Source organism: Chiloscyllium punctatum, chromosome 7, assembly GCF_047496795.1.
Source record: "Chiloscyllium punctatum isolate Juve2018m chromosome 7, sChiPun1.3, whole genome shotgun sequence".
In the NCBI taxonomy this organism is placed as follows: domain Eukaryota; kingdom Metazoa; phylum Chordata; class Chondrichthyes; order Orectolobiformes; family Hemiscylliidae; genus Chiloscyllium; species Chiloscyllium punctatum.
In genome coordinates, this window is record NC_092745.1 from 3,370,436 (window position 1) to 3,392,227 (window position 21,792).

Sequence of the window (21,792 nt, forward strand, 5' to 3'; positions counted from 1 at the left end):
ATTTGACAAGGGTGAGCCAATGGATGTGGTTTATCTGGAACATTCAGAAGGTTTTATTAAGTCCCACAGTAGGAATTAGCGTATGAAAGTAAGACTCATGGGACTGGGGGCAGTGTACTGAGATGGATAGAGAATTGGTTGGCAGGCAAGAAACAAAGAGTAAAAGAAAAACAGTCCTTTTTCTGAAAGGGTACCACAGGCCTGGATCCAGCTATTCACAACATTTGTTCATGGTTTAGATGAAGGAACTTAAGAGTAATATCTCCAAGTTTGCAGATGACACAAAGCTGGGTGGGAGGGGGAGCTGAGAAGAAGACGCAGAGATGCCTGTGTCCGTGTATACCAGTCACTGAAAGTCAGCGTGCAGGTACAGCAGGCAGTGCAGAAGGTAAATGATATGTTACCTTTATAGTGAGAGGATTTGAGTACATGATCTTGCTGTAATTGTATGGGCCTTAGTGAGACCACACCTGAAATATTCAAACCAAAACTGGTTCAGTGACAGGAGACAGAGGGTGGAGGCAGATATTTGTTTATGTGACTGGGCCCAGTGTGCAGTGGGATATCACAGGGATCAGTGCTGGGTCCCTTATTGTTCAGGATGTATTGAAACAAGAAAAAAAGAGAATGTGAGAGGTAAGGGGTGGGGGTGATAGGATGATGACTGAGTTTATAGATGACACGAGGTTTGGCAGATGGTTGAAAGTGAGGAAGAAGGTCTTAGGTTACAGGAGGATCTGACTGGATTGGTCAGATGGGCAGATCAGAGTCAGATGGAACTAACCCCTGAGAAATATGAGGTGATGAACTTTGGAAGATGTAACAGGTGAATAAGGTATTTATGAACGTAGACAGAACACTTGTATATATCATTTCAGGTACAGATGAGAAGACCAGGTCAGATATGTTGGAACTATACAGAACTTTGGTCAGGCCAGAGTTGGAGTACTGTGTGCAGTTCAGGTCACCACACGATCGGAAGCATGGGATTGTACTGGAGGATAGACACCAGGATGTTGCTTAGGATGAAGCATTTCAGCGATGAAGAGAGGCTGGATAAGCTAGGGTTATTTTCTTTGAAGCAGAGAGGGTTGACGGGGACCTGATAGAGGTATGAGGGAAATGGACAGAATGAATAGATAGCAGTTGTTCCCCTTACTCAGAGTTGTCACACATTCAATGTGAAAGACGGAGCTTCAGAGGGGATTTGAAGAGGAGATTTTCACCCAGAGGGTGATGGGGGTCTGGTTTGCATTGTCTGGGATGGTAGTTGTGGTGACCTTTTAAAAGTACTTGGATGAACCCTTGAAATATCATAACATTTAAAGCTATGGCCCTTGTGTTGGAAAGTTGGATGATTGCAGGTTTAGTGTGGTTTGACTGGTACACGTACAATGGGTCGAAGGGCATCTTCTGTACTATGTGATTTTATGATTGTATTGTGTGCAGTTTGGGTCTCCTTATCTGAGGAATGATGTTCTGGCTGTGGGGGGAGGACGGTGAAGGTTTACCAGACTTATTCCTGGGATGACAGCACTTAGATCTGATGAGAAATTGGATCAGTGAGGATTATATTCACTGGAGGTTAGAAGGTTGAGGGGAGTCACACTGAAAACTCTAAAATCCTAACAGGACAAGGCAGGATGTTCCTGATGAGGAGGGAGTCCAGAATCAAGGATTAAAGTTTAAGGATACGGGAAAGGACATTTAGGGCTGATATGGAGAGAAATGTTTTCATTCTACAGGAAGCCTGTAGAAGTTTCTGTCACTGAAAGCAGTTCAGCTCAAACCACTGAATGTTTTCCAGAAAGGGCACCATACAGTTCTTAGAATGAAAGGGATCAAAGGTTATGGGGAGAAAGCAGGAACAGGCAAGTGAGTTGGATGATCAGCCATGATCATATTGAATGGCAGAACAGGCTCGAAGGGCTGAATGAGCTACACCTGCTCCGAGTTTCACTGTTTGTGAGACTGTTCATCAACATGGACACATATTGAATTCGAGAAAAAACATTTGCCTTGGGTTAGGAATTAGTTTGGAGATAGTAGACAGAGTGAGGGGATAATGTGTGTGTCCTCCAATGATCAAGAGGTGAATAGTGGAGTGCCCAGGGATCCATCCTGGGACTTTAGCATTTCACAATATTTCTCAATGAGTTGGATGAGGGAATAGAGAGCCATATATCCAAGATTGCTGACCACACTGAGTGAGGCAGCTAGGAGGAGGTTACAGAGATGGGGAGGGTGGATGGACGAGGAGGGACTTAAGAGCAAGGACGAGAATTTGAAAATCGAGGTGTTGTTGGACCGGGAGCCAGTGTAGGTCAGTGAGGACAGTGGGGGATGGAGATGGGATTTGTTGCGAGTTCAGATACGACCAGCAGAGTTTGGGATGAGCTGAAGAGTTCAGAGGGCAGTGGCTGTGATGTGGCCCAGGACAACATTAGAATGATCACGTTTGGAGTCCGAAAGAAATGACCGAGATTTTCAGTGAGTGATCTCTGTGATGTGGAGGATTTGGGGCTCAGATCAGCCTCAAAGATGAGGCCAAGATTGTAAGGAATCTGGTACGACATAAAAGCTGAAAAAGTTGCACATTCTGCAAATGAGAAACAAAAACAGAAATTGCTGGAAAAGCTCAGCAGGTCTGGCAGCATCTGTGGAGAGAAAGCAGAGTTAACATTTTGGGACAAGTGAATCTTTTCAGAACTGTTCTGAAGAAGGGTCATTTGACCCAAAAGTTTAACTCTGATTTCTTACTCCAGATGCGACCTGATCTGCTGAGGTATTCTGTTTTTGTCAAGAGTCTGGTTGAGCAGTAGACAGTGCTCAGGGAGAGGGATGGAGTTTGTACCGGGAGCTGAAAAGGATGGTTTTGATCTTCCCAATATGTTTCCCATTGAGCCTGGCTCCTCAGTCCTGACTGCTCTGAGCTGCTGTTATTGTCACTGATTGGACACTTACTATTAGAGATTCTGACCACAGCAGAAAGCCCCAGTGTGAAAAATAACTGCAAAGACTGTCAGATCGCAAGGTTGAAACTTCACCAAGAGAGGAAGTGAAAGAAGGAGCTCGGAGCAGCTGGATGTTTGTTACTGAGACGGGAGAAAACTGTGAACCATCTGCACTCCCTGGAATCTGACAGCACATAAGAACATTAAAACTAGGAGCGGGAGCAGGCTCTCTGGCCTCACGGTCTGCTCTGCCATTCAGTAAGATCATGGCTGATCTTTTCATGGCCTCAGCTCCCCCCTACCCACCTTTTCACCAAAACCCTTGATTCATTTACTGTTCAAAAGATTACCTGCCTTAGCTTGAAAATCATTTACTGAGGAAACCTCAACCACTTCGCCTGGCGGGGAATTCCATCGATTCACAACCCGCTGGGTGAAGAAGTTCCTTCTCTATTCAGTCCTAAATCTGCTCCCCCTCGCACACGAGGAGGCCATTCAGCCCATCATGTCTGTGAGTGATCCAATTAGCCCCACTGCCCTCTCTCTCCCCATAACCCAGCAAATCTTTCCTTTTCAGCGCGATTTCCAGCTGCCTCTTGTAGACCTGGGTCCACAGCAGAGACTGTCCCTAACCTGGGCTCCAAACTGGCACCTCATTCATTCATTGCGAGGCAAACTGCCTGGGCTGGGAAATGGAGATCAGGACCCTGAACATTCCCTCTCCCCTCCTGAGGGACATCTGATGCTGACGTTTAGTTCTGAGGAGCTGTACAATATATTCCTACCATACACACTCCTTCATTCTGTGTGTAAAAGGCTCGAGCCTGCCAGCAGGATATTCAACTGCAGGAACCGTCATCAATTTGACCAATTCTGACCACACCCACTCTACATAAACTTTCAACTAATTACTAATATCAAATCTGTCCATCTCCTCCTTGGTGTGAGACAGGGAAGGGGCCACTCCATTTCAGACAATTTGGAATTTATGGAGCACAGATGGAGTAAGCTGAGAGAGGACATCAGAATGATTGAGTTTGGAGGTGGGATGAGCAGGAATAAGAGTTTCTGTGGTCAAGGGGCTGATGCAGAGCAGAGAAGGACAATGTTGTGGAGTTTGAAATAAGAGACCTATGTGATGGAGAGGATGTGGAATTTGAAGCTCCAATACTGAAGGGTCCAGTGGGAAAGAGGCCCAGGCTTATTGATGTCCATTGGACATTCCAGTGGGATGGAAGCACATGTTTCCTGATCTCTGTTAGAGGTTCCAATTGAGTCCCATGGAATTGGAATGTTGGCATTTCTTGCAGCAATTCGAATCTTGGTATTTATTATAAAAGGTCTGAATTACAGAAATAAAGAAATATTTTTACAATTCTATGAGGCATTGGTGAGACCACATCTGAAGCATTGTGTCCAGTTGTGGTCTCCTTCCTTGGTGAAGGATATGGTGGCACTGGATGCAGTTCAGAGGATGTTCAACAGACTGATCCCTGGGATGAAAGGGCTGTCATATGAGGAATGGTTGAATAGCTAGCTTTTGTACTCACTGGAATTCCGTCGTATGAAGGGAGAATCTGAGTGAAGTATATAAGATGCTAAAGGGGATTGATAGGTCAGGCATGGAACAGATGTTCCCTCTTGTGGGCCAGTCTTGAACAATAGGTCATAGATATAGAGTGAAAGGAGGTACTGTATGGAATCTGTTCCATTCCAACTACTTCTCTCAGAGGGGTGCGAATCTGTTGAAGTCAGTGCGCAACACCCACCCCCCAGCTCTCCCATCCCCCTCCCCACTCCCCCTCTTCCTCAATTACAGTAGAGGCAGAATAAATCAACAGATTCAAGAAAGAAACAGATATCTTTCTGATGAAAAGCAGGCTAGAGGGCAATTGGGAGCAGTCTGGAAAGTGGAGAGGAGGTTAAGATCAGCCATGATCATGTTAAATAGCAAACGGGCTTGAAGTGCTGAATTACCTATTCCTGCTCCTCATTCCGAAGTTCAATCTTGCTAAGGCAATGAGATCCTCCTTGTTTACTGGTCTGTATTGGAGGATCCAGTCACAAAGAGTCACATGTTTACTGGTCTGTATTGGAGGGTCCAATTTGAAGCTGGTCCATATTTACTGTTCTGTACTGGAGAGTTCAAAGAAATGGAGGCCTTTCTCTCCTGGTTTCTATTGGAGGGCCCAGCAGGAATAAGGTCTATGTTAACTAGTCTCTTCTGGAGTATTCAGTGGGAAATAGACCCATTTTTACTGGTCTCCATTGGAGGCTCCAGTGGCAAAGAGGCCTATGTTTAATGGTCTCTACTGGAGAGTTCAGTGGGAATAAATTCCATGCTTACTGGTCTCCACTGGACAGTCCAGTGGGACATGAATACCGGAGTGAGTGAGGGGCCCATTTCCTTTCTGTAGTAACTGTGTGATGGTCCAATCCTCATACCAGTAAAACTGGAGCTTGAACATGGAAGGGGAAGGTGAGGGGAAAGGATTCGAATATGTTGTGAAAGGACAGGATGGGTCAATGGGTCAGAGCCTGTCCTATCCCTCCAGCTCACACTGATGGCCTGAGGATCTCCTCTCTCTGCTGGGCTTTCATGGAATGAGGTTTGTGTCTAAACCAGTCCCCAGTGAGAATAGGCCAACAGCACAGAATTGCCCTTCATTTCACAAGAATCTGACTATCTTCCTGAGAGAGGTCAAACCCTGGTCAATGTGGGAAATGGGGCTTTATTCTAGGAGTAGACATACTCCTGGTGTCAAGGGTTAGCATCCATTAGTGGGGTAGAGCTGGGGCAGATTTACCCTGTATTTAACTTTTACCATTTGGGACATTGTTAGAAAGGCAGAGAGAGGGAGACAGAGTGAGTGAGAGGGAGAGAGAGAGAGATTGTTGGCGAGAGAGATATAGAAGGAAATGGTGTGAAAGTGAGAGAGAGCGGGATAAAGAGTCTCAGGCAGTGTAAGATGAGTAAAAGGGGGAGAGAGAGAGTGGTAGAGAGAGGCAGAGATGATGGGGTTGAAGACTAGAAAGAGAGCAAGATAGAGTATGAGGCAGTGTGACTCAGAGAGATGGGACAGAGAGAGAGAGAGACAGAGAGAGACAGAGTCGGTGTGAGACAAAGATTAAAGGCAATCCAGTGAAAGAGAGAGACAGACATGCAGACAGGTCCTGGTCACCACATTATGAGAAGGATATGACTGTACTCGAGAGGGTGCAATGATTTCCCAGGAGGGTGTGAGCTATGAGGAAGGATTGGAAAGGCCGAGATTGTTTTTCTTGGAGCAGTGAAGGTTGAGAGGGAACCTTCTGAAGGGCATAAAGATTATGAGGGGCAGGGATAGAGTGGACAGGAGGGCAACTTTTTCCATGAATAGAGGGATCAATATCCAGGGGCAGAGATTAGAGATTACACAGACATACAGAGATAGAAACGGAGAGCAGAAGTAGGGTTAGGGTTAGGGTTAGGGATTGGCCCTGTGAGACTGCTCTATTATTCAATATGACCATGGCTGATCCTTTTCCTCAATGCCAAGCTGGGATTGATGTTGCTAGAGCATTGATGACCAGTACAGACTTATTAAATGCTGTTCATGTCAATCTTCTGATTGAGAGAGAGAGACAGAAGATATATATATATAATATATATATATAGAGAGAGAGAGAGAGAGAGCGCAAGTGTACATTGTGAGACTGAGTGAGAGAGGGCGAGGCATGTAATTGCTGCCCCAGGACTCACTGTTCCAATGTCCTGGAATAACGCCTGTTATAGAGATCAGTTAGAGAGCGACCGGAGGGAGGGAGACAGACAAAGAGAGAGTGAGGCAATAAGAGATTGAGAGTATAAGGAGAGAATGAGTGAGAAAATAGCTAGCAATATAAGTGAAGGAGAAAAATGAATGATAAGAAAGAGAGAGAGAGAGAGAGAGAGAGAGACCAACCAACACAGAAGGAAAGGGAGATAAACAGAGTGTCAAACATACATGGAAAAAGGGAAAGATATAAATGGTTATATAATTGGGAGAGGACAGAGTCGGAGACGGAAATAAAAAAAAGAGGGAGAAAGTCAACGAATAACAGGAATATATACAAGAGAAAGATGAGAAAGAGAAAAAAGGGTAAAGTGAGAAAGGAAGTATTAAAAAGGAAGGACGAGAGAGAGAGAGAAGAGGAAGTGTGAGGGGCTGACGTGGCTCTCTCTGCCTGATTCCATTTACATACTGAGAAACACCTAGTCAGACTCTCACAGGCTGCAGCTTTATAAAGCAGAGCCCAGTGAAGGGAGAGTTTATCAGGAACCAGGCACAGGGACAGGAGCATACACCATGATTTCACACATCCAGCTGATCTGGCCCCTGGCATTCTGTGTCGCAGGTACAAATCTCTCTCCTTCCACCTTGAATCTTTAGCTGCTCTCCATTTCACTCCAATTACATTGACTTGTGATTGAAGGGAAAATGCTGAAACCAGAGGAATGCTCAGTGTCCCTGACAATCTCTCATTTGACAGGCTCTTTCTGTAACAGTTCTGATTTCATTGTGTTTCTCTCTGACCCCTCAGGTATCAGTGGGGACTTCACCATGACCCAGTCTCCCCCAGTGCTGTCAGTGGGACTGGGCCAGACTGCAACCATCACCTGTACGGCCAGTCAAGACATTAGCAGCTACCTCAGTTGGTACCAGCAGCGAGAAGGTCAGAAACCCTCTCTCCTGATCTATTATGCAACAGATCGAGATACAGGAGTCTCCGACCGATTCACCGGCAGTGGATCAGGGACCAGTTACACCCTGACAATCAGCAACGTTCAGAATGAGGATGTCGCTGACTATTATTGTCAGAACTACTACTATAGCAGCTCCACTTTACACAGTGATACAAAGCCATACAAAAACCTCAAGACACACATCACCAACTCGTGCCCTGACACATGAGTCAGTTATATAAAATGTATAATAATGGATACACAGTCTGAACTGACACGTCCACAATTAGATACAAATGAAACTGAACAAATTACCCCATGCTGGAATTGTCACTGTCCACTACACACTCCAGTCCCTGTGCTGTCCACCACTCACTTTAAGGCCTCAAATTTCCCTCTTACACTCCATAGCCACGTGTGAAGATCAGCTGCAAGATTTAATATCGAAAAATAAATTTCACAAAGCTCCCAAGCCCAGCTGGACACAGAGAGAGAGAGACAAAGATAGAAAGACACATGAATGAGGAAGAGACAGAGACGGGCAGAAAGAAGCTGAGAGTGAACGAGAGACTGGGAGACAGGGAGAGGTTGAGAGTGACGGGAGGAAGCATAGAGTTGAGGTTTTTGTACAGCCTCTGCACTGGGAGCTCTCACTGTGGTTCACGTTCGGTAAAGGAACCAAGCTCAGACTGAGTAAGTAAACATTAATCCTCCATTATTAACCCTGTCAATACTGAAACACACTTTCTAAAATACAGTTGCTGAATTGTTGAAGGTGTTAGTGGGGAGCTGCAGTGAATGAAATGGTTGATTGAGGAGCACTGTGTCTAACAGGGTGTCCAGCTGTATTTCTTCAGTCCCATTGCCCCCTTTAAAGAGCAAGATATAAGTCAGTCAGTTTTACTCACCGTGTGGAGGAGCTCTGTCCATTTGCAGCCTGTGGTCCCATTCCTGCAGCATGGAGTGAAATCAGTGAGTAGCCTCCTGTCAGTCTCAGTGTGACAGACACGGACAGAGTTTGATGTGAGCTCTGGCTCCCTGTCCCAGTCTCTGATCTCACTGACATCAGCAGCCGCAGCAGCAGCAGCAGCAGCAACACAGTGAGACACCGGGCTCCCACCTCCCCCAGCTTTAACTCTGCTCAATCACACAATCACAGAATTGTTACAGAGCACAAGGAGACGATTCCATCCATCCTGTCTGTACTGGCTCTCTGAATGAGCAATTCACAGAGTGTCATTCTCCTGCCTTCTCCCTGTTACCCTGCACATTGTTCCTTTTCTAATAACAGTCTCATTCCCTTCGGAATGTTTCAATTGAAGCTGCCTCCTCCACACTCTCAGGCAGTGCATTCCACACCTTAACCACTCACTGGCTGAACATGTTGTTTCCCCATCTCACTTTTGTTACTTTCACTAATTACTTCCAATCTGTGGTCTCTCGGTCTCAATCCTTTCTTAATTGGATACATTTTCTCCCTATTTACTCTGTCCAGGCCCCTCCTGGTTTTAATTCCTCAAGCAAATATCCTCTCAGCCTTCTCCTAAGACGACAGTCCCAAATGCTCCAAACAATCTGTATAACTGATGTTCCTCATCCCTGGAATGATCTTCAGGAATATTTTTTGCCATTTCTACAAAACTCCACCTCCTTCCTGAATTATTCACATTTTCTATGACCCTCATGATTTTATAAACATCTATAAGTTCACTTCTCAGACTCTTATGCGTCAGAATAAAAAGTCTCAACTTTTCCAGCCTCTCATAGTCATGGAGTCAACAGACCTTTCAGTCCAACTTGTCCATGATAACCAGATATCCTAAACTGACCTCATCCTATTAACCAGCATTTGGCTTACATCCCTCAAAACCCTTCCTATTCATGTACCCATCCCAATGCGTTTTAAATGCTGTAATAGTATCTGCCTCCAATACTTTCTCTGGCAGCTCGATCCAGACACACACCACCCTCTGTGTGACTAGTTACCCCTCAGGTCCCTTTTGAATATTTTGCCTCTCACCTTAAACCTCTGCCATCTTGTTTTGGAATCCCTTTCCCAAGGAAAAGGCCTTGGATATAACCCTGTCCATGCCCCTCATGATTGTATAAACATCTATAAGGTCACCCCGAAGCCTGAGATGCTGCAGGAAAAATAGTCCCAGTTTCTCCAGCCTTTCCCTACAGCTCAAACCCTCCAATCCCTTGCCATGTTCTTGCAAGTATTTTCTGCAGCTTTTTAAGTTTAACATCATCCTTACTATTGCGAGGTGATCAGGATTGTTCACATTATTCCCAAAGTGGCCTCACTAATCTCCTGTATAGGTGCAACATGATGTCCCAACTCCTATCCTCAAAGCAATGACCAATAAAGGCAAGTGTACCCAACAACTTCTTCATCACCCTGTCTACCTGTGACCCCACTTTCAAGTAATAATGCACTTGCATCTTCACTCTGAGGTCTCTTTGTTCAGCAACACCCCACAGGGCCCTACCACTGTATCAGTTCTGCCCTGGGTTGCCTTTCCAAAATGCAACATCCCACAGTTATCTAAACTGAACTCCATTTGGCACACCTCTGCCCATTGCCCCATCTGATGAAGGTCCTGCTGTACCCTGAGATGAATTTCTTTACTATCCACTATCTCACCAATTTTGATGTCATCTACAAACTTACTGAAACTCCGAGATTCACATCCAAATAATTTCTTTAAATGATAAAAGTAGTGAACCCAGCACCAATGTTAGTGGCACACAGCTGTTCACAGATCTCCAGTCCGAAAAGCAACCTTTTACCACCACTCTCTGTCTCCTCTCTTCAATCTAATTTTTTTTATTCCAATGGTTCACTCCCCCTGGATCCTATGTGGTCTAACCTTACTAACCAGTCTATCAGGTGGAACCTTGTCAAAAACTTTACTGAAGTCCATATAGACTATGTCTACTGTTCTGTCTTCATCAATCTTCGTTGTCAGCTCCTCAATCAAATTCAGCAGACATGATTTCCTATGCATAAAACCACATCGATTATCCAAAGAATGTAAATCCTATCCCACAGAATCCACTCCAACATCTTACCCAGCACTAACATCAGGGTCACTGGTCTGTAGTTCCCCTGGCTTTTCCTTACAGTCTTTCTTAAATAATGGCATAACATTAGCCAACCTCTCTGGTTCTCCAGCACCTTACCCATGGTTGTCAGTGATACACATATCTCAGCAAGGGGCCCAACAATCTCTTCCCTAGTTTCCCCCAATGCTCTGGGATACACATGATCAGGTCCTAGGGTTTATCTACTACCTTTATGTGTTTTCAGATCTTGAGCGTCTCCTCTTTTGTGTGAGATCTCTTTTCAAGACATCACTATTTTTCCAAATTCCCAAACTTTCTCCACAAAAAATACTGACCTGAAATATTTGTTTGGGATCTCACCCATCTCTTGTGTCTTACCAAAATACAGCACTCACATTTATCTGAATGAATCTCCATCTGCCATTCCTCAGCCCACTGGTCCAGTTGCTCAAGATTCCATTGTATTCTTAGACAGCCTTCTTCACTGCCAATAATTAGATTAGAGTCTCTACAGTGTGGAAACAGGCCCTTCGGCCCAACAAGTCCACACTGATCCTCCGAAGAGTAACCCACCCAGACCCAGTTCCCTATTAGTAATGCATCTAACACTATGGGCAATTTAGCATGGCTAATTCACCTGACCTGCACATCTTTGGACCATGGGAGGAAACCAGAACACCCGAAAGAAACCCATGCAGACACAGGAAGAATGTGCAAACTCCACACAAACAGTCATCCAAGGCTGGAATCGAACCTGTGACCCTAGCACTGTGAGGCTGCAGTACCATCCACTGAGCCACCATGCTGCCCCACCTGAGGCATCACTGCGCCACCGATGCCACCTGAAAATTCACCTGAACGCACTCTCACAACTCTGGGCTCTCCCTGCCCATTACACTGCTACTATCCCAGTCTATATTCAGAAACTAAAGACCCCCCGCCGATTTATAACAACTCTATCATATTTGCAGGTCTCTGTAAATTCATGCATTTATATTCCTCCACATCCTTCTCACTGAGAGGTGACTTCTTGACTGCACTGTGGATTCTGTGTTCCTTTGTGTTCCTCTCTGACATTCCCTCCTGGCTCCCACAGCTCTTACAACTTAGTTTAAACCCTCTCTAATAGCACTAGTAAACCACCTCACAAGAGTCTAATCCACTCCCTCAGGGATCCTCTTTCCAGCCCCGCAGTCACCTGTGTTCACCTCCTGATTCTATTCTCACCTGCGTGCGGCATTGGGAGTAATCCGGAGATTCCAACATTTGAGTTCCTGCTGCTTATTCCCTCCAGAGCTCCCGACCTTCTGACTGTAGGACCATGTTCCTTTTTCTCCATCCATCACTGGGACCAATGTGGTCTACGACTGCTGTCTGTTCCCCCTCTCCCCTCAGGGTGCTCTGCAGCCGCTCAGTGACATCCTTGACCCTGGAACCAGGGAGACAACACACCATCCTGGATTCCCATCAGCAGCTGCAGAAACACCTATCGATTGCCCTCACTCTCGAATATCCTCTCAGTATCGCTCTTCCAGTCTTCCTTGTGCCCTCCTGTACAGCTGAGCCCCCCACTGTGGTGGCAGGGACTTAGCTCTGGCAGCACTCCCCAGATGAACCATCATTCTCATCAGGATTTTGAACTGAATCCTGGTTGGAGAGTGGGATGCACTCGGGGATTCCTGTACTAGCTGCCTGGTCCTTTTGGACTGTCTGCTGCTCCCCCATTCCCTCTCTCCCTGCATACTCTGAAGCTTCAGAGTGACCACATCGAGAAACGTGCTCTCCACGGGGCTCTCAGCCTCACGGACTCTCCGCACTGACACCAGCTGCTGCTCAAACTCCGAAACCCGGAGCTCCAACTGCTGTCACTGACCACACTTCCTCGTCTCATGCATTCCAGGACCTGGGAAGCATTCTGAAGTTCCCACCTAAATGCACACTCTCTCCACTCTTTGGTTAACTGTTGACAATGTTCTGATAGTAAACAGCTCCAGCAGGGCTCACAGTCCAGTGGGTTCAGTGTTCCAGGGTTTTGGGGAAACTCTCCAGAAGACTTTAAGAAGTAGAAGCAGAAATCAGCCATTCAGCCCATTGAATCTGCTCTGCCATTTGACCTTGGCAGATATGCCTCTCACCCCCATTCTCCTGCCTGCTCCACAGGAACTTTCCATCCCCTTAACAATCACGAACCTATCTATCTCTGTCTTAAATACACTCAGTGACTTGTCCTCCACTGTCCTCTGTAGCAATGAGTTCCACAGATTCCCCACCCTCTGGTTGAAGAAATTCCTCCTCATATCAGCTCTGAAGGGTCGGCCCTTCATTTTGCGGCTGTGCCCTGGTTACTGAGTCTCTCCTGTTTTTGGAAACATCTTCTTTGCATCCACTTTATCCAGGCCTATCAGAATTCTGTAAATTTCAATAATATCCCTCCTCATCCTTCTAAACTCCATTGAGTACAGACGCAGAGTCCTCAACCACGCCTCATATGACAAACCCTTCATCCCCAGGATCATTCTTGTAAACCTCTCCAATGCCAGCACATTGTTTCTTAGAATACGGGTCCGATAAATGCCCACAATATTCCAAATGCAGTTAGACCAGAACCTTACACAACCTCAGCAGTACATCTCTGTTTTTATATTCTCGCTCGATTGAAATAAATGCGAGCATTTCATTTACCTTCCCAAGCACAAACTGGACCTGCCAGTTAACCTTCAGAGAAACCTGAATGAGGTTTGTGCTTTCGATTTCCAAAGGCTTTCCTCATTTACCAAACAGTCTTTGAATTCCTTCTTGTATTCTATCTGCCACTTCTTTGCCAACTCTCAGAGCCTCTCCCGGACCTTTTACAGCCTTCCCACTTCCTCAACACGACTTGTCCCTCCACCTATCTCATGTCACCTGCAAACTTAGCAACACTGTCTTCACTTGCTTCATCCAGATTGTTCATGTATAACGTGAATAGTTATGGTCCCAACATTGATGCCTGCAGAACTCGACTCGTCACCAGCTGCCATCTTTCCTCACTCTCTGCTTTATACCAACCTGCCAGTCCCAGTCCTCATTCAATGCCAGTACATTGCCCCTAACACTATGGGTGCTTATCTTACTTTCAAATACCTTCTGGAAATCCAAATACATTACTTCCTCGGACTCTCCTTTGTCTGACTGGCTCATTGCCTCCTCAAAGAATTCTAACAGATTTGCCAGGCATGACCTCCCCTTGATGAAACCGTGTTGACTCAGCCCTATTTTACCATTGCACTTACAAGTCCTCTTAATTTTATCCCTAAATTGAATTCTAAAATCTTACCAACAACTGAGTCCAGGCTAATTGGCCTATAATGTACCATCTTCTACCTCCCTCCCTTCTTAAACAGGGTTGGTATGTGAGCCATTTTCTTACCCCTTACCCCCACCAAATCTCCACCTCCACACCCTGACTCCATTTATTCCTTCAAGATCATCATCAATGCCTCCACACTCTCCTCAGTGATCTCCTTCAGAACACACGGGTGTAGTTCATCCAGTCTGGGTGAGTTATCCATATTCAGACCTTTCAGCTTCCCCAGTCCCTCCTCCTTAGTAATGGACACTACACTCCCCTCTGCCCCCTGACAGTCTTGAAGTACTGGAACGCTGCTGGTGTTTTTCATGGTGCAGACTGATGCAAAGTACCGATTCAATTCCTCGGCTATTCCATCATTTCCTATTATTCTTTCTCCAACCTCATTTTCCAGTGATCCAATGTCTATTTTTGCCTCCCTCTTCCTTTTTATATATCTGCTAAAATTCTTGCAATCTTCTTTTGTATTACTGGCGAGCATACCCCCACATTTCACCATCTCCACCCTTAATGCTTATTTAGTTATCCTCTATAGGTTTTTAAGGACTTCCTAATTCTCTGACTTCCCACTATTCTCCACCACATTGGATGCCTTTTCTTTTGCTTTTATGCTGTCCTAGACCTCCCTCATCAGCCGTGATTGCCTTGTCCTCCCTGAGTATGTTTTTTTTTTCTTTTTTGGGAGGAATTCCTACTCTACTTCCTGAATTACCCCCAGGAACTCTGCTGTTTGCTGCCCCACCATCTAACCTGCTCGGCTCCCCTTCCAATCAACTCTGGCCAGCTCCTTCCTCATGTCTTTGTAGTTCTGTTTACTCAACTGAAATACTGTTCCATCTGATTGTAGCTTCTCCCTCTCAATCGACAGGAGGAATTCCATCACATTATGGTCATTTATCCACAGGGATACTTTCACTTTGAACTCACTAATCAAGTTTGCCTCAATACACATCACTGAATCCAGACCTGCCTGTTCCATAGTGGCTCAACCACAAGCTGCTCCAAAAACCATCTCGTAGATATTCCTTGAAATCCTTTTCTTTAGACCACAACCCGGTCCACCCATCCATTGAGGTCTACCCTGACATTTCGTTTATGCCTTTTCTGTATCCTGATTGATTTTATTCCCCACACCCTGGTTACTGCTTGGAGAACTGGACATAACCTGCATCAGATTCTTTATTGCGGTTCCTCAAATATTCCCACAGATTCTACACCTTCTGACTCTCTGTTACTTCTTGCTATTGATTGAATTTTATTTCACACTAACAAGGCAACTCTTCCCCCTCTGACCATCTGCCTGTCCTTTTGATAGGACATGTATCCTTGGATATTTAGTTCCCAGCCCGGATCCCCTTACAGCCATGTCTTTGTGATACTCACAACATTGTACCAGCCAGTTTCAATCTGCACTACCAGCTCGTTGTGTATACTGTGTGTATTTAAGTACAACACCCTCAGTCCTGCATTGACTGCCCTCATTCCCATCATTGTCCTCTTATCTGCTGGGCTTGATGTTCGACTCTTGTTCCTTTCTGTACTCTCTGTCCTTGTACGTCTTCGAGAAACTTGAATAACCTCTCCTGATCCTTGCTCCACTTTAACTAGTTTAAATTCCTTGGACACTCAATTTACCTGGATTTATGGCATCACTTTGTCTACCTTACTCGGAATGTTTCGTGAATTTAGATACAAACCCTTTAAGTTTGTTCTGTTATTGATTTTCCCTGCACTTCTTTAGTTCCTTTGATATTGAAAAAATCCGTCCCTATCTTTTATTTTCTGGTAACAATCAATCCCATCGCTAACCAGCAACCGTCCCTTCTCCTTCACCTTCTCTTTTCTCATTTTCCATCCAAGTGAACCAAATTACTTTATCGTTGTGTTGACTTCAGGCATGGTGGCTCAGTGGGTAGCACTGCTACCTCATAGCACCAAGGACCCGTGTTTAATTCCTGCCTTGGGAAACTGTCTGTGTGGTGTTTGCACATTCTCCCTGTGGCTGTGTGGCTTTCCCCCAGGTGCTCTGGTTTACTCCCACTGTCCAAAGATGTGCAGGTCAGGTGAAGTGGCCGTTCTAAATTCCCTACAGTGTTCGGTGAAATAGTCAGGAGTAAATGTATGGAAGGTTTCTCATTGGGCTGCTGTTCGGAGGGTTGGTGTGGACTTGTCAGGCTGAACGACTATTTCCACACTGCAGGGAATCTAATCAGGCCAATATTTATCATTAATCCAACATCATTAATGCTCTTTGATCTCATTGCTTCTAGTTGGATCTTGCTGTGTAGAAACTGGCTGCCATGTTCCTGACATTGCAACTGTGACTGCTAGTCAAACAAATATCTTTGGAAGAAACTGAAATGTTAAGGGCTGGATTGATGCCCATATCCCTCTAAACTCTTCTTATTTACATACGCATGCATTTTAAATGTTGTAATTGTACCAGCCTTCACCACTTCTTCTGGCAGCTCATTCCACACATTAATACCCCCGAATGAAAACGTTGCCCCTTAGGTCCCTTTTAAATCTTTCCCCTGTCACCTTCAGCTTATGCCCTCCAGTTCTGGACTCCCCCACTCTGGAGAAAAGATCTTCTGTATTCACCCTATCTGTGCCCCTCATGATTTTATAAACCTCCATACGGTCACCCATCAACCTGCAATGATCCAGGGAAAACAGCCTCCGCATATTCAGCCTCTACCAATAGCTCAAACCCTCCAACCTTAGCAGCATCCTTGTAAATATTTACTGAACCATTTTAAGATTCACAAAATTTTCCCTACAGCAGGGAGACCAGAATTGCACACAGTATTCCAAAAGTGCCCTCACCAACGTCCTGTACAGCCACAACAGCTCCCAACTCCAATACTCAATGCACTGACCAATAAAGGAAAGCAAACCAAATGAATTTGTCATTCCCACCCACCTCCCCCACCCCCCTCCCACCCCCACCGATCTGCAACTTCACTTTCAGTGAACTATTCTTCTTTTTTTTGAATGAACTGGGAGTCTTTCAGTTGTGAAAGATGCCATTCCATGGCACTGTTGGATGAAGAGAAGGCAGATCCCCCGGTGTCCCTGATCAATATTTATCCCCCAATCAAAATCACTGAAAATCTATTTCTCTGCTATTTATCATACTGTGTTTGGGATTTCGCTGTGCACAGTCTGCTGGAAAGATCCATTGGGACTTCTTGAGTTGGGGACAGGTGCTACACAAATGCAAGTCTTTCTTTAAGATTGAAGTCTCCTGATCCGGACATTCACCCATTGTCTGTGCACTCTCACCTTCCGGGGGCATGGGGTCATTAGGAGCAGTGACCCAAAGGACACTGAGTCTCTTTGCAGTCTCACCCTTGACCTCAGCCCAGCAGTTTGCAGTAAGGTTTGAAATATAATCTAAAACCTTCCACACAGACACCCCAATGTGACTCTTTCCCGAAGTGTGTGGATCCGATTCTACTCCAATGTTCTCAGATACATTTCTCCTGATCTCTGGGTGATCGGAGGTTTGTTAAAGAGGGATCGAGCTCCATCCCACTTTCCAGCTCTTGCTCCATAACTCCTGAGGTTTCACTGTTTGAAGTGAATATCCAAGTGTTTTCTCAATGTGATGAGTGTTTCTGCCTCTCCCCCCCTTTCAGACAGTGAGTCCCACATCCCACCAGCCTCTGGGTGAAAACAAATACCGTCAACCCCCCTCTAATCCTGCCCCCAACTGATTTCAATCTCTCCCCATGGTTATTGCCCTCTGTGCTGGTGGATATCAGTCCTTCCCACCCTCTCTGTCCAGGCCCCTCATCATTTTACACACCACAATCAAATCTCCGCTCGGCCACCTCTGTTCCAAAGAAAACACTCCCAGCCAAAAAAATCATTCCTCAAAGCCCAAAGTCCCCATTCCAGACAAACTCCTCCTCTGTCCCCATCTCTATTGGAATCCCATCCTTCCTGTAATGTGCCGACCAGAACCATACACTGTTCCCTCACTGTGCTCTAACTGGGGTTTTATACAGTTCCAGAATAAATAAACTCCTTGCTTTCACAGTCAACCAACAATGAGATAAAGGAGGTGATGGACTAATGGTGTTATTGCTGAACTGTTAATCCAGAGATCCAGATAATGTTCTGGGCACCAGGGTTAGAATCCAGCAGATGGTGGCATTCAAATTCAATCAAGCAAAATCTGGAATTAAGAGTCTAATGACGACCATAACACCATCGTTGATTGTCAGGAAAAAGCCATCTGATTCCCTAATGTCCTTCAGGGAAGGAAACTGCCATCCTTACCATGTGACTCCAGACCCACAACAATATGGTTGACTCTAAACTGCCCTCTGGGTGATTAGCGATGGGCAATAAATGCTGCTGATCCAGCAATGCCCCCATTCCATCAAGGGAAAATGAAGAACAGTTTATCCCATGTGTCTTCTTACCACCTTACTGACCCGCATTAATCACCATAGCCACATCTTCCACCTCCACACACATTTGACTTGCAGCTTCAAATTGACAAGAGACATTCCTTCATTATCTGAGAAAGAGATAGAAACATCAAAACACAGGAGCAGCAGTAGGCCATTCGGCCCCTCCTGCCAGCTCCACCATTCAATATGATCATGGCCGATCATCCAACACTGTCCCCTGTTCCTGCTTTCTCCCCAAATTCTTTGATCCCTTTAATCAGAAGAACTATATCTAATTCTTCATTGAACACATACTGCATCTAATTCCCTGATGCTAGTAAAATGGATGAGAATTATTGGGTTGTTGTTTTATGACCAGTATGGACACAATGGGCTGATGGGCCTTTTGTGTCTCTCTGACTCGATGATTCTATTGTTATAATTTATGAATAACTGAGTACCAAAGACTGACCCCTGGGGCACCCTAAGTTGTAATTACCTGTCATTCAGAAAAACACTCACTCTTTCTGTCCTGTCTGCTAACCAGTTCCCAATCCATGTCAGTACATGACTCCCAATCCTCTTGTTCATTTGGTCTAGACATGGAAGTCCCACCCTTACTCTTTGTGGGAACAGATTCTGAACAATCTCTGTCTCGTCCTTCGAGGGCTCCCACGGCCTTGGCAATGATTTCCCACAATGCCGCTTGTTCCGATCCACTTTTAGCAAAACACCACACAGTTGAGTAAAATGAAAACTTTTACACTTGCTCCATGGTTCTCCATTTCCATCCCTCCTCTCAATCTCACTGAGTCCTGATCACTGTCACTGAAATGCTCCCCCATTGACAACCCTTCCAGCTGCCCACATTCATTTTATAAACAATGGTCCAAAACCGTCCATTCTCTCTCTGCTGCTTCACCATCACTTTCTCTGGAGCAGTTAGGGATGGGTCATAAATGCTGGCCCTGCCAGTGACACTCACGTCCCAAGAAGCAATTTGAACAATGCCTGGTCGTTTGCGGGGTTTATTCTATATTGACGACAAATGTTCAAAAAGATTGTATGGACAGTGAAGGGTTGAATTCCCTTCCAGCGGTTGAATTAAAATTGTTTCGCTTGTCTTTCAGGCCGTGAGAACTCTCAGCCCAAGCTGACCCTGCTGCCCCCCTCCCCGGAGCAGGTCAATGCCAAGGGCACTGCCACCCTGGTGTGCCTTGCCAATCACTTCTATCCCGATGAGCTGGAGGTGCAGTGGAAGAAGGATGGTGCAGTCATTTCGGACGGGGTTCAGACCAGCAACTACCTGCGAGCTTCGGACAGCACCTACAGTGTCAGCAGCCTGCTGACCCTCTCTGGGTCTGACTGGGAGTCCAACGCTCGCTTCTCCTGTGCCCTTACCCACGTGACCCTCCCCTCTCCCCTCAGCAAGAGCATCAGGAGATCAGAATGTGTGTAGAGTGTTTGAGACAGGCCACAGAGGAGACACAATTTTAAATAGAACAGGGCTGAGCTGGCAGGACAAAGGTCAATGTCAGCACTGAATTTAAACTCTCTTCCTTCTTGGGACTGGCTCAGAGACACTTTTGAGGTTTGGATGTTAAAGCAGATCATTGGGGTAGCGGCAAGAGAGCTTTACACTGTGTCAGACCTCATACTGTCCTTGTCCCGGGCGTGTTTGATGGGGACAGGATTGCCTTGTGATATTAGCTGTACAAAACAATGTGAACCTCAGAAGTCTCTGCTTCAGTAAACCAGATCTCCTTCCTGCTCAGCTGCGAAATACAATTTAAGGTTTTATCACTGATTAAAGGGACAGGATTCTCATGTTATTGAGAAAATCTCTCCAAGTGTTTTCCTCAAGCTCCATTGTGGCTGTGAATTTGAGCAGCTTCCTCTGTCTGGACTGTTAATTGCTGTTGTTTCTTTCTGTCAATGTGAATGTGGAAAAGGGAATAAAAGTGAAGATTCAGTCTCTGTCTCTGCGTGCTTTGGAAATAACTGACCTCCACCTCCACCCCCCACCCCCCACCCCCCACCCCCCACCTCTGAGTTGATTGGCTGTATTTCAGCAGGTCATTGTCACAATTGGTTACTTGGCCTGTCAATCAATTTCAATTCTCAATCATCAGTCATTTTCAAATGATCCCTTAATCAGGATTTTATGTCGATTCCAAAAAGAACAGAAACTGAAAATTGTTAGGACTCAATAATTACAATCTGATGTATTCCCTCTTCACTCTGATGGTCCAGGACCAGCTTATGGGATCGAACTGTGCAATCTCTGCTGTATGTCGGATAGCCCCTGAAATAATCTTCGGCCAATCACAGACATTGTTGGCTGAGTGTGTCTCTCTGAGTGTGAGTGTTTAACCTAATACTGCCTGTGGATGTCTCTCTGAGTGTGGGTGTTTAACCTAATACTGCCTGTGGATGTCTCTCTGAGTGTGGGTGTGTTGCGCAGTGCTGCCTGGAGGTGTCTCTCTCACTTTGAGTGTGTTACTCTGTTAAAAATACTCTGTTAAAAATCACACAATGCCAGGTTATACTCCAACAGGTTTAATTGGAAGCACACTAGCTTTCGGAGCAACGCTCCTTCATCGGGTGATAGTGGAGGGTTCGATTGTAACACAGATTTTGTCACGATCTGTGTAACGATCATAATTCTGTATTACAATCCAGCCCTCCACTGTCACCTGATGAAGGAGCTTGCTCTGAAAGCTAGTGTGCTTCCAATTAAACCTGTTGGACTATAACCTGGTGTTGTGTGATTTTTTACTTTGTGCACCCCAGTCCAACACCGGCATCTCAAAATCCTGTCTCACAGAGTGCATGTGTTACTTATTGCTGCCTATAGGTGTCTCACTCAGTGTGTGTCTGTTACTCTGTGCTGCCTGTAGGTGTCTCTCTCAGTGTGCGTGTGTTACTCTGTGCTACCTGCAGGTGTCTCTCTCTCTGTGCGTGTGTTACTTAGTGCAGCCTGCAGGTGTCTCTCTCAGTGTGAGTGTGTTACTCTGTGCTGCCTGTAGGTGTCTCTCTCAGTGCGAGTGTGCTGCTCTGTGCTGCCTGCAAGTGTCTTTCTCAGTGTGCGTGTGTTACTTAGTGCCGCCTGCAGGTGTCTCTCTCAGTGCGAGTGTGTTACTCTGTGCTGCCTGTAGGTGTCTCTCTCAGTGTGCGTGTGTTACTCCGTGCTGTGCTGCCTGTAGGTGTCTCTCTGAGGTATGTGTCTCGGGGCGATGGATTGGGAACGGGCTTTGTGCTGGAGACTGAAGATCAGGTTTTAATCTTCTCAAATCACGAATGAAAAAC

The 21,792-nt window shown here is 45.6% G+C and overlaps 1 gene segment (V, D, J or C); it reads left to right on the forward strand.

Moving 5' to 3' along the window:
* Positions 1–5,420: 5,420 nt before the first annotated feature.
* LOC140479506 (Ig kappa chain V region K-25-like) lies at positions 5,421–7,888 on the forward strand. The segment is given in 2 exon segments: positions 5,421–5,433; positions 7,518–7,888. Coding segments are annotated over 2 exon segments (384 nt in total).
* The last annotated feature ends 13,904 nt before the right edge of the window (positions 7,889–21,792 follow it).